At 36.0% G+C, this 14,755-nt stretch overlaps 1 protein-coding gene across 1 annotated transcript; it reads left to right on the top strand.

The window, feature by feature from the left end:
* The first annotated feature begins 291 nt into the window (after positions 1-291).
* LOC119189511 lies at positions 292-1,927 on the top strand. The gene is made up of 3 exons (XM_037439410.1): positions 292-585; positions 961-1,111; positions 1,695-1,927. Exons 1-3 carry the CDS (start codon positions 292-294, stop codon positions 1,865-1,867), a joined length of 618 nt encoding a protein of 205 aa, XP_037295307.1. The 3' UTR covers positions 1,868-1,927.
* Positions 1,928-14,755: the final 12,828 nt, after the last annotated feature.

Consider the following 14,755-nt stretch of genomic DNA (forward strand, 5'->3'; position numbering starts at 1 on the left):
CACGAGTTTCAAACCTCCACTCCAATGCGATGGCTGGCGAGGCTTTACTGTTCGCTTATTTGCGCAAGTATCACTTTCTGTTATAATCTTTTGGTTTATGATCACCTTATGTCGAAAATGTTAGCATGGATCATATCTATGGAATACATCATGTCTGTGTTAATTTCTTTGCTGAAGAGTAATAAGTACTTACTGCAGTACTATAAGAAGACGCCGCTCATTGACGCAAGCCCGGCCACCTATAGGCCAATGCGTGTTTGTCTTGTTGGATACAATTGTGTTATGTTTCTTATGACGCTCCCTTATTTCTTACAAATTTCATTTGCATCGTGTGGGGAAAATATTCGACCGAAATATATTTTTGCTCTAATTGATTTTATTGTGTGGATCATTTATATAATTGGGACTCCTGTATTATTCGTGTTTGCTCTGCTGTACTCTCGCGTGAGGCTGATGCGGCAGACGCTAGAGAGCAACGACTTCGACTGCAGAATCCTCGGCAAGCATCACCCGCGCCGGTACATACAGATGTATGAGGCGATCATGGATGGGCTGGAGGCATGCGACGGCACTGTGAAGCTGCAGGTAACAGACACATTCCATAGAAGTTGACCTAAGGTCCACACACGTCCACATCTTGCAGGAGACTGCACAGCGCCATATTACGTCAGTCAAATACCAAACCAACTGCTGAATGTCACGGTTACACAATAATGCATTACACCAATAAATACTTTCAATTTGTTTCAGCTTATTGTTTCCGTCGGTTTTTCAACTGTGTACCACACTTTTGAGGCAATTATCTCTTTCTACTCTATGAAGTTAGAAGGCATCAAGGTGAATAAAAATAATCAGATAGTATCAGACAGTGAAGGTTCTACGACCATTGTACTTCTCTTATGATAATTTGATCAGCTTCTTACAAATAGAATAAGACCTTGGTAACGTATATTGTTGCAGATTTTTAATTATTTGGATATTATTTGGTTTATTCTGGAGTTTATAACGGGTTGCTCGCCGCTGGTTCTGGCAGCTGTATTGGCAGATCTGGTGACAATGGAGACGCAGAAGATGTTGGTCATCGCTTTGGACAGGCGCATTGCTTGTAAGAGTAAGTCATGAAATGGGGTATGCTTGAATCTTACCTGCTCATCAGTCCTTCCAAAACAGTCCATTAACATTTACATGTATTCTAGAGATTGTAGGCGCAGTCTCTATTTCTCAAGAACAATGAAATGTTATGCAGGCAGTAGATACATACTTAAAAAACACGCAGTTTTTCCAGCGGCGTGATGTTCTTGGTGATATATGTTTTAAGTTTAACTAAAAAAAAAAGATTCTGTGAAGGCTTCATTTACATAAATATTATTTTGTCATTCTTTTTTTTCTTTTCATAAATAGGTATACTTGCTGCTTGTTTACCAACCATAGTAAGTATATTATAGTCAGTCATAGCACGAGCTGAACAAATGGAAAACTTAATAACGCTTCTACACTTTACCTTTAATCAAAATATTTTTCAATTTCTTCTAAAATATAATAAACTCTTCAAAAGGTGAAGAAAAAGTATTGTTGATAAAAACACAAATATTTATAGGCGATTTCAAATTTGAGTTTATAAAGCTACACTGACTGTCACTATACATAATATATATATTTTTTTTTCTTTTTCAGACGTTTATTTTTCTGTACAGATGAGCGAGACCGCGAGGAGATTCAGAAGCTGTTCCTATTCCTGAAACGCAACCCGTTCCAGTACAGCTTGGGGCGCGTGGTGCCGCTCAACGTGCGCAGTCTGCTGTCTTTCTTCTCCTTCACTGTCACTACCATTATCGCCATTTTGCAAATTCAATCATGGAATACATAATGCAATAATTTTTTACTTAAATTCCACAGTACAATAAAATCATTTTGTAAATCAGCATAATATTATCAAATATTTTTGTAACGTATAAATATCGCTAAAGATAGGCCAATATTCCAATGTCATTAAGAAAGACAGTGTGACGGAATTTTCGTGTTTCAATCGACATGCCAGTGAGTCTGGCTGAGCTCAAATAATAAATCCAACCCAAAGGAAAACCCCAATATGTATTCCAAAAACGATCCCTCTAGTACTGTATACGGATACTGGCGTTAACTTATTGTCGGCTAAGTAACAAAAGCCACCTTGATAGCTAACATTGTTTTTTCTATTTTTGTCCCTAATCTGAGTAGTATTCTCCTATAATTGAAGAGGCACGTCACACTGTTAATTGTACAAACACTCCGACATTGTATTTATTATATGCCGTGTATCCTTCGTTGGAGGTCCTTAAATAAATAAGCAAAGACAGTGCTGCCTTTCTGTTTTAAGGAATGAGTATAGTTACTGTAGATAAGGCAGACAGGGAGCTATAAAGGTCGCTCGAACATGCTGGACCGCTTTTGACCGAAATCGTTAGAGGCGATTTATATTTAGCAGAAGAATTCATTTGTCTGATAATAATATAAGAGGCTTATAAACGAATGTCACAGGAGGACCAGCGCAGTAAAGTTGTAGGCGGTGCTTCGATATTTAAAGTTCTAGATGATATTACTGTGTATTGTAGCCATCCAGACGATTACAATCAGAGGAATAGATTCCTCTTGTTATTTGTTCAAGTATATAAACATAAACTGAGAAATAATACCTACTTTATACACTCGTAATATTGTTAAATGAATAATGATTAAATATATTTTAAGAAACAAAGTAGTTTAATGATGTTTACTTTCCAGTTTCGTGCACTTTTTAATTATAATTAAGCCTGGATCACCGCGTTGTGTTTGTTTTGGAGTATAAATAAATATCAATAATGTTTACGTCTGTCGTTTATTTTCATCGCTGCATGAAATATATTAAACGTGTGTCGTGGCACATGACTACTGCAGTCTAATACGAGACACAAATGTCTCAGGATGAAGGATACCCTAGACAATAGATAGTTCTTTCAGCTTGGAGTATAACCTTGCTTACATACTGCTGCTAAATGGCAGAAACAAATAAATCGATGTTTCCTAATCAGACGCTCTCCAGTGTGGAAGGGAAGGTCTTTCTCTATAAAGGGTAATTCAAACATCTTTTCTCTCTTTGTTTCACTCTCTAGTCAATTTACAAGTTTGCTTTCGGTATCATTGAAAACCTTTTCAATTTCTGAATAATTTTCACTTAATTTTATATAACTAACTTTTGCTCGCAGCTCCGCCTGAGTTTTTCGGAAATAAAGAGTAGCCTATGTATTTCTCAGAGTCCTAAACTTTCTTCATATATATTTTTTTTAAATCGGTTTTGCGTTTCATTAGTGAAAAAGTAAAGAGAACTCTATCAACATATCCGCGTAGATAGCGACCACGGTACACTAGGTCTCAAAACCCACCACGTAATTGTGTCGCGTTCCGAGTTCAACATGTGTATATCCGGTTCCGCCGAGGGGTAATCATGGGTTGTCAATCGACATTATATTGGAATTCACTCCACCAGCCACCTGGTGCAGTGGGGTCACTTGTCTGTTCACGTATAAAAAAGTGGATATTACGCACAATTTTAGAACAAGACATGTATGGATTACTGCTTACTGGCCTTAAATCCCAGTAAAGGTGGTTAGGAAAAAAGAGTGTTTTTTCAGGCAATGGGCAAGCTGTTGTTTTTTGGGAAAGCGATAGCCTAGTTGGGTGTGGAACGGAATACCAAGATGTTCAAATCCCAAGGGCACACACCTCTGACTTTTCTAAAAAATCATGTGTGTATTCTTTGTGAATTTATCGTTCGCTTTAACGGTGAAGGAAAACATCGTGAGGAAACCTGCACATCTGAGAAGTTCTCTATAGGAATTTCGAAGGTGTGTGTAGTCTACCAATCCGCACTAGGCCAGCGTGGTGGACTAAGGCCTAATCCCTCTCAGTAGTAGAAGAGGCCCGTGCTCAGCAGTGGGCAAGTATATAATACAGGGCTGATATTATTTCAGGCAATGTGTTGACGGCAGTGCCCCAGAGATTAAAGTTTCATTTGACGTAGCAACTTTAGTTATGTCTATGCTATATTCTATATCGTATCGAGCGACAAAAAAACTACATAGGTAGATTATAATCATTGGCTTTCATTTATTAAAGTCAAATAAATCTAAAAATACCATACATCGACCGAGAAGTATGTACAGTATATTGGCTCTTAATATTTATATTTGTTTATTTGATAATATTATAAACAACAATTTGATGAAATTTGGAATATTAAATATATTGACTATACATTATTAATGTAATGCTGAAGGATTACTTGGGATTTAGTATAATAAAATTTACTGGCACGCGTTTAACTATTAAAATAAATAATCACTAGACTTGTACAACAAATGTAAACATACTTGTCGAGTAATTCCATTTTACTTAATAACTGTTTTTTATTGAACTCTTAGGGCAACTATTACTATATATTATACAGCGGTGACAAAGGGTGAAATTTTCCAAAAGGAAAGCCGACGTAAAATATGGCACTAATACAAATTATAATTAGATTTTATCTCATAATGCTATGAATATGAATTATTTATTTGTTAATAATAATAATATAAACATATTCGTTTACTGACATCAATAACAAGAGTGAAGCCGATAGGAATTCGTCGCCACTGTAATACAACATATTATACACAGTTGTCTCATTTACACCAAACAGAACGAGTACAAGAATTATAAAAAATAAAATAGACATAAAAGATTACCTAATGGTTGATGTATTTTACATAATTGGAATGATGATATCAGTTTACTTAATATAAAACTGGGTGCTATAAGCAGAGTGCGAACAAGCAACAAGACAGGCCGGCATGACATGAAGACTGTCGCAATAACAAGCGTCTTTCAGTCACCGACATTTTACTTGAACTGCATATAATATCCATTGAAATCAGATAAAAATGTTATATTTGAATTACATTAATCGTAAACAGTTCATTCTTATAGCAAGTGGAAACAAATTAAATCTTGCATCATGTAGACCACTGCTTGGTTTGTAATATGGCGATGAAGGTAGTTAAAGTAAAGGATATGAATGAGAGCACGCTGCGGACGTTCAGAGACACCACACCGCATAGAGTGAAGTTGATGGGACGGCTTCGCATGATCTGGAACAGCTTCTGGATCTCCACACGGTCACGTTCATCTAGACATAAGTCATATCTGTGTAGTACATTACATATACTATGTATCTACATCTACAGCATCCATTAGCCATTTGCGATAATAGTTCTAAAGAAATAATGCGTGATGTGTAAGCAGGTTTTAAAAGACGAAATGACTGCACAGATCAAGTCTTTTCTTTAAGGTTCATAACGGTATAAGTGCATATGGTAAATTCTAAAACAGTTCTATTCTTCTAATTGTTTAATTTATATGCGAGTTAAGACTAATTTGTGCTTCCAGAGGCTCGACATAAGTAAAAGAGGCGATGATACTTAACAAGAGTTTGTCTTTTTTTGATATCGGAGCAAGGAGGTGATTGACGGCGTCGACTGTAGGCACAATACGTATATTTATGCTGGTTTTGCCTTGTTTTCCCTGTTTTATACTACACGTTATTACCCCATAGTAAATCTTCCTTTCTTAAATTATAAATTTTTTGGTAACTGAAATTTATGCATTTATGTGAAAATTAATTATGAAAGTTATTCTTGTGAATACAGATCGTAATGTCTTCGAAAATGATAGCCTTCTCTTTAGTTTTTTTTATTGCAGCTATAAAGTTTAGAGTAGCTGTCCTTAATGACCGATCTTTAAAACCACTTGTGTATAAATAGTACATGAACATAACAAAGTATTCACATATACATAACATCACGCATTTATCCCCGAAGAGGTATGCAGAGGCGCAACCAGGAAAACGACTTTTCGCCAAGTGTGTTCCGTCCCATGTGATAAGGGAGAGCCTATCGACATATTGAGCACAAACTCCAGACTCCCGGCTGATACTGAGTAGAAAAACCCTAATATCACTGCCCGACCCGGGATTCGAACCCAGGACCTCAGAGCGCTGTCGTACCTAACATGCAGTACAACTACGCCACCGAGGCAATCACAGACAGTATACATATATTTTAAGTTGCAATGTCTAATTACAATTACAACTGGACATCACAGTGTAACCGTAAAAGACAACAAATGATAAAGTAATAACCAGAGCAAGACAGAGTTATAACTTATAGTCGTTTTGATTTTATTTTATAAGAAAATACACGACGATGTAAATTTTTTGTTTGATTGTAGCATAACTGCTCTTTTATCTGTATACATGTTACATAAGGGAGCAAATATTAGATTTTAACTCAATTAGTCTATTACTTATTAAAGTCTAGGGCTCTATTCCGTCTCTTTACAATCTGCCTGTATAGGTAAATAGAAGAGTTTTTGACTCTTACCTATAAAGGTCTTGAATCTGTCCTTTGAATAGATAGAGATAGAGATCCCGTAATTGCAAGAAGACGGATTCGCTTCTATAGACGGAAGAGGGACCCTCACCTTACATTTATTTAAAATCCTTTTTTATTTCATGTCATGAGCACTGGCGCTTTAGCTCAAGCAACAGCGGTATAAGTGGTGCAAATTGTCTCGAACGATCTGAATGACTACAGTTACGAGTTCATCCACGGTTTAAACACTTGCCCCATTATTCATAGACGTCATTTATCTAAGGAGGGAGCATTGCTGTGATGACAAGTCTGTTTCTCAGTACTGACGGCACGGCAGTCTTCGCAGTGTGTAGACATAGGGCCGTTGTAGTTGGTTAATATTGAGATACAACTTGAATCTAGCCCTTAGATAAATAACTATGAATAATGGGGATGGAATTGATCTAAGGTTTAAATATTCACAAATAAATATGTCTTGCGCTATCTTACTTGTACAATCGATGGCCCTCTCCACGGTAATGGCCAACATCTCCTGCACCTCCATTGTCACCAAGTCTGCCAGGACTGCCGACAGAAATAGCGGCGAGCAATTCACTAGAAGCTCTATCAAAAACCATAACAGTTCAAGTCTAAACAGAATCTGTAACAATCGTATAAAATATGAAAAATCAAAATATTTTTTTTTTATTGCTTTGAATAACGAGACGAGCTTGCTGATCGCCTGGTGATAAGTGATTCGACCGTCCATAAACAGTAGAAACACCATTCAAGACCCTAAATTACAAAGTATTCTTAGGTATTCCACGGCGCTCACGTGACGTCGACGTGAAATGTTAAGTCTCATGTCCAGTAGTTACACTGACTACCATAACCTTCAAACCGGAACGTAACAGTGATTACATACTGCTGCTTGTCGGCTGAAATAAACCTTGCGGTGGTACCTACCCAGGCGGACTATCAGATATGAGAGATCTACCACCAATAATTACAATTGCCGATGACTTGATTATTTTCAATACCAACGCAAAAAGTAGGACGTTAAAATGATTTCTTATGTTTACGCGAATCGACATTAAAATAAAACTGTTTCGGACTGTCGGTTTCGCCCCGTGACCGCGAAGACTGAAGTCTTTGAAACGTTCTGTAGAACAGTTCTATTTTAAGGGTGTTACGTTTTATTTCAAGGTATGTCTGTCTGGGGCATCGTAGCTCTCAAACGAATTGGTCGATTTTGATGCGAATTTTATTTTGAAATTTGATGTGATGGTTCTTAGCTATAACTTGTAAAGATCTATACAAGGGTATAAAGATAATGATTTCTTATGTTTACGCGAATGTTAGACATTGAACTTAAACTAATTTTCGGATTCCATCGCGGTATTAGTGTTTTATTTTTCTCCCGAGGTTTCGAAGACTTCATGGTCACGGGGGGGACTGAGGTGTTGTTCATCCGTAAAGTCAAAGTTACAATATCTACCCAATAGAAAAGATGGTTGGAAGCTTGCACAAGCCTGGGATCCAGTTCTACATTTAATTAAATCGGAACCCAAAAAACCGGCTGCCAGACTTCAAGACACTGTGAGCTCATTCTGCGTAGATCGGACCACCAACAGCTAAAATTTTAAAAAAGTTGTATAATCGTAAAATGTAGGTAGATATTGTAACTTTGACTTTACGGATGAACAACACCTCAGTCCCCCCCGTGACCATGAAGGCTGCAAAGTCTTCGAAATGTCGGGAGAAAAATAAAACACTAATACCGCGATAGAATCCGAAAATTAGTTTAATTTCAAGGGTATAAAGATCATCGACCCGTTCCTACTTTCATAGATCTGATCGATTTAAAATGGGATGTACCTACTATTGTATAGTATTTTATATTTAATAGCAATCTTGGGCTGATGCTGATTTTGCAGCATCAGGTTGTCTCCAGGATACCCGACTACTCCACATCATACGTAATGATTAAATGTAAGATAGAGAATGGTGGAGGCCCATAGTAGATAAAATAGTAATTTAGAAAAAAATAATAAACTGCCGACACTTAAAATCTTCTGAAAAGCAAAAAAAAACATGTATGTTGACTTTTAACTTTAACTATATAATAGTTAGAAATATTTTGATGGATGCGTCCTCAGGTTGAAGGTTGAAGCCCGAACTGGCGGAATGGAAACACTTACTTAGTGATCCCCTGATGCTACAACGCTTGGGTAAAAATATAATAGATAGTTATAATAAAGCTAAAAGTCAAACAGACACATATAATCTTTTAGAGGTTATTTAAGTCGGGATTTATTATTTTTTATATTTTGTTAATACTTACACCGAAAAGATAGTAGTAATTTTTGAAGTAGTAAAGTGTATACGAGACGCCAATCAAGTAATGCATAATCACAGACACGACGAACACTAGTAGCTGAAATAATGCGGAACATAATATTAAAATTTGTTATACACTAACCTATACCTCTCACTTATAAAAAAATATACAAGGTGTCCCAATAGATAGAGATAGAGCACCTTGGGATATTCGAATCAACCCCATGTATGTTCCGCGACTGGGTTCACACGAGGACATCACTTAAGCGGGTGCGTTAATTAGAAGTATAGCTTCAATTAATTGTTGCATTCTGCAGTTAAAAATATCGAACAGATCGTTTTAGAACAGTATAATGTCTGTATATTGGTGTACCGGCGATAGTCTGGTTAGAGTTTGTCGCACTGCTGAGATGAACATTCCCAGATTCAAAACCCAAGGGCACGCACTCCGACTTTTTTGAACATATAAGTATTTTCTTTGCGAACTATCGCTTATTTTTATGGTGATGGAAACTATTGTAACGAAACCTGTATAACTAAGAAGATCTCCATATAAATTTCGAAGGCATGTGAAGCCCACCAACTGGCAATGGGCCGGTGTGGGGAACTGGGGCCTAAAGGCTCCCACTTCTCAGTAGTCAATTAGGGACTTGCCCAACAGTGGGCAGGCGATATGTAATACAGGTCTAGTATTGTCATTAATATTTATTATTGGTCTGTGTCTTGCAGGAAGCAGTATATAAAATGTCTGTTACCTGCAGCTTCATGGAGTTGGTAGTTTTATCCATCTCGCCCATGATCGCCTCATACATCTGTATGTACCGGCGCGGATGATGCTTGCCCACGATTCTGCAGTCGAAGTCGTTGTTCTCCAGCGTCTGCCGCATCAGCCTCACGCGAGAGTACAGCAGAGCGAACACAAATAACAAAGGCGATCTCCCAAGTAAAATAGTGAACCACATAATCAAATCAATAATAGCAAAATGATGTTCTGTTACACTTTTATCCTTGTGTATGAAAATCGTTTTGATAACACCAAAACTCCTGATTAGAAACATCAAGTAAATGTATACCATAAGACGGACACGCGTTGGTGTGTAATTAGTCGCTCTTATTTCAATAAGCGGCGTCTTCTTGTAGAAATATATTAAATGGTCATTACCTTTTAGCAAAGAAATCAACACGTACAATACGTATTCTATGTTTTGCAAATACATTATAAATATCGTATTAAGAGATCTAATGAAAAAGCTATTAAAAAAGAAAATAATACAAGTACTCATAAGGCCGCAAAAACCCCTTGCAAGCCATCGCACTGGCTTATAGGTTTGGAACTCGTGGTAGAAACCGAAAATAAACCTAGTGTACAAATAGAAGTAAATGTTGCACGCTAGCTGGTCTGTCATATCGGAGGGTTTAAGATGTGTTTACGAATATACTTGCAGCGGTGTCGAGGAGTTGGTATGAGGTGTGGAGCACAAACCCTTGCACATTGAAGGGCGACAGGGCGTGTGGTGTTGGACAAGTACCGCTGTAATAAAGCACTCAGGTTTAATAATTCCGCGGCGCCCGACGCAATGCAACGTGTGGTTAGAGTTCTATAATATGGAATATTAATGAATGACAATTATATTCTGAACTTTGAAATTGATTTTATAATAATTATAGCTCTCCTGGTATCACATAGGCTCATTAAAACGGCTGATTAAAACTTGAATATCTCGCTGACATTCCAATTTGGCCAGTAATATACTTACAAACAAATAGATTAAAATATTGCGGCAAAATACAGCAAATATTGATTTCTACCTCAACAGATGTATTCCTTATGTTTACAGAACTTGATATTTTGATTTTCTTTTTCAATTTCTTGATTATTATTTCCATTATTATTTTAGTATTTATTATTATATTATTTACATTTTCAATTTACTCTGTCAATTACTGTTGATTGTATCCTCTGTGGCTATTACTATTATTGCTTGGTGGTCCGAAGCTATAATTATTGTTATACTTAGCTTGTGTTTGTTTATAAGTGTTCAATATCATTCTTATCGGTGCTTACAATGTTGTTGCAACTAAATAAATAAATGAATACGCCTTGCCTTACTTCGTCGGTCTGTTATAATCATAATGCTATCCGTCTTAATGGCCGATGAAAATAAACCACATGGATCGAAGAGTATCAATCTGGATACAGAGCCTTGAAACACCATTCCTTATGAACTAATATACGAACGTGATTTTAGGAGTACAGATTTTAGAGTCCACATTGCACAAATTAGTTCTCTTGTCTCATATTTCGAATTGTGGGTTTTTTTACTTCTCTGGTTATAATCATGTTGTGATTGACAACCTGCCTTTGAACGGAGACCTTTGTATCATTCTGATATTCCTGTGTTCGATCTTAATGTAATTCGTTTTACAAGTAATTCGTTTAACACAGCGGTCGGCAACACGCGGCCCGCGAACGTTCTGTTTGTGGCTCGTGATTGTTTAGTAATAAGGCTTAAACATCAAAATAAATGTATTAAATTAAGAGTAAGCGCATCTAAAGCAGGGTTTCTAGGTTTAATGTTATACGAATGGCCCGCCTTTAGTTAATTTTGCCACCTTGTGGCCCTTGCCTACCAAATGTTGCCTTGATTTGGACATTTATGCAGAAAATATATTAATTATTAATATTGTCAATTCTCTTTATGTTAAAGGTATTTTTTTTACATTTTTACATATACATTTAAAAAAGAACATGTATATAAAAATATAAAAAAATTAATGACCCTCCGATGGCAAAGCTCAAGATCCAGGCCACCGGCGGTTAGGGATTCAAAGTGAGGAATCTCCTAACAATGCGCGCCGTGTCCAGCAATACTGCCTTCTGCATCTGGCTTCCGACCCAACGGCCAATTGAGAGCTTCCGAAGATGTTGGTCGAGGCTCTTTGGTATCAACCCATGTGCAGAAACGACAATCGGGACAATAATTGTAGAGTCCACATCCCACATTTCGGTAACCTCATGTGCCAAGTCTAAATATTAAGACACTTTATCTTTTTCGGCCTTAACAAGGTTATCGTCATGCGGAATGGTGACATCAACAAGTATTGCCCGTCGCGAAAATTGATCTACTATCACAATGTCAGGCTTATTGGCAACAATTGTCCTGTCTGTGATAATAGATCGATCCCAATACAGCGTTGCATGATCATTTTCAAGAACTGGTTGTGGTATAAAATAAAATAAAATGCTTTATTCATCACGTAGGCGAACATAGTTGCACTTATGATAAGTCAAGGTACATGAGAATATTTAATTATTAAAACCGCGATAAAATTCGTAAAATAGTTTAATTTAAATGTCTAACATTCGCGTAAACTAAAGAAATCATAGTTATTATGAAATGAAATGAAATGATTTAATTGAATCTGTAAAATGTTATACATTATTTAGATTCCGTCAATGTTAACTCTACCACCAGTTCGGAAAGCAGTTTTCACCAGAGAAGAACGGGCAAGAAACTCTGGTGTTGCTCTTTTCAATCAGTTTAGGGTAAAGACTACAGTACGTGATAAAGTGAGAAGAGAAAAAAAGTATAGAGCAGTTCATTTATAGGCTCGTGAAATAAGGAATAAATTAATTTAAATTTTCATATGACTGCACAACCTTCTCAGGAATGATGAGGAATACTTAATTAAATTAGCTTATATAAACAACGACAATTTATATTGGTAATAAAATAAATGAAAAATATAGTAAACAAAGAAGCCAACTCGGGCTGGCAGGAAAGAAGAAATAAAATGGTAATTTGACGTATTGATAGGTATATCTGGATAAAGTTTTAGCTAATATATCTGTTAGACCTACTGCTATAAGAATGACTTCTGTTTCATAATAAATAATATGAGCCCTATATTATATACTGTCTACTGCCGGGCACGGGCCTCCTCTACTACTGAGAGGGATTAAGCCTTAGTCCACCACGCTGGCCTAGTGCGGATTGATAGACTTCACAACCCTGAAAATTCCTATAGAGAACTTCTCAGATATACAGGTTTCGTCTCGATATTTTCTTTCATATTTAAAGCAATCCATAACTTACATATAATACACAATATATTTTTGAAAAGTCAGAGATAAGTTCCCTTGAGATTTGAACTTGCAGACATTCGTCTCGGCAGTCCATTCCACACCCAAAAATTATAAATGTCACGGTAACATTAGATAGCAATGTAGGAGCAAAGGAAATAGAAACACTGAGTAAATACGACTTACTTAATATTGAACTCAGGCGAATATGGAACAAGTATATAGAGGTCTAAGCGGCGATAATAAAATAATGATTGAATGAATACGTCCGAATTAGTGTTGTAGTTAACACTAACGGTCTATCTAGTCCTAACGGCCAGGATTACCTTGTATATCAATCTGAAGATAAGTAATTACTACGATAATGTTTCTACAGATACTAAGTGCAGCCCTAGTTACTCGTATACATCAAACAAGAATGCACTTGTAGATCTATTCTGTTAAATATTTTGTACGCAGTATTAATAGATGGCCTTATAAATGGTGATTAGTTTCCACAAACCCTTCTGCTTGATTGGCGATAAATTATTAAAACTTTATATACACACGAGCGAGACTACGAGGAGATACAGAATCTGTGTCAGTTTCTGTAACGAAACCCCTTCGAATATAGCTTGTGGCGCGTGGTGCCGCTCAACGTGCGCAGCCTGCTGACTTTCAACTCTTTCCTCAACACTATCATCATTGCGATCTTGCAAATTCAGGGGTGGAACTAATAATTAAATTAATGCAATTTATATATAGTGCGCTTAAGACAGATCGTTGTATTGAATTCTGCAGCCAATATAATTTCCAAAGAGACAAGGGAATAGTGTTTGTTTATTTTAATAAATAGTATAGCCACAAAAAGTAGTAGGGCTAGTTTTCCCAGCGACATATCTGAGAAAGCCGAAGCTTAAATAATAAATATCTTATTCTAATTACACAAATTGTTCCAAAAGCATTATACATGGCTAGAGTCTGTAATTTAGTATGTAAAGTGGGTAGGTTGTTTGGAAAAATGAGTTAATGTTTTAGAGTGTGGTTGAAATTATCGTTGGCTTAATTTGTAACTATAATTATAGAATTATACACCTATGTATATTTGTGTGGTCTCTGCTTGTAACCTGTAATAAATGTTATATATAGCATATATTATTAAATGTGTGAACCTAGATTAGGTACTGTACACATATATGTTACTGTTAGTTTACCCTGTATAAATAAAATTAAAAAAACGCTTTTACCTGCGGCCCCGCATGCCTATAAAACTTTTTCCAGGATATAAATCTCGCCTTATATTTTCTTAGAATAAAAATGTACATTTTACCCGAGGCAGCAACCTATCTCCATACCAACTCATTTATCAGTTCGGTGTTTTACCCGAGAAGCTGTAACAGACAGACAGGCAGTTACATTCGCAATTATAACATATGTATACACGATTATGGGCTGATTTTTTCATCAAACACGAACAAATCAAAAATAATAGTTTTGCGTTTAAAACTGACGATTTGCCTCACTTCCATATTCAGTCTGGTTATATTTAATTATTTATTTTTTTATTCTTGTGACAATTGAAAAATCAACTTTAAGACAAGTGATTTCTAGGTTAAGTTCTACATATTACTGTCGATGTTATAATTGGGTATGATATTATTATTTATGTAACTACTAAATATTTTAGATAATTGTAACCATAATGTTAAAATAATGAAATTATACGTACTTTATACTTAAGTATAATGTTATTAATTTCAATAGTTTTTTCATAATTATATACCGCTGTGTTGCATATCTATGTAGTCTAATATGAATATAAATTACATACTTTTTATGAATTTAATTTATTTATTTATAATTAGGACAACCAGTAGTTGTTACATTATAAATAGCTCCAATAAAATATAACAGTAATGATAGGCTTAAATGCACAACATTTTAAGGT

The sequence above is a fragment of the Manduca sexta genome, chromosome 16, assembly GCF_014839805.1.
Source record: "Manduca sexta isolate Smith_Timp_Sample1 chromosome 16, JHU_Msex_v1.0, whole genome shotgun sequence".
Classification (NCBI taxonomy): domain Eukaryota; kingdom Metazoa; phylum Arthropoda; class Insecta; order Lepidoptera; family Sphingidae; genus Manduca; species Manduca sexta.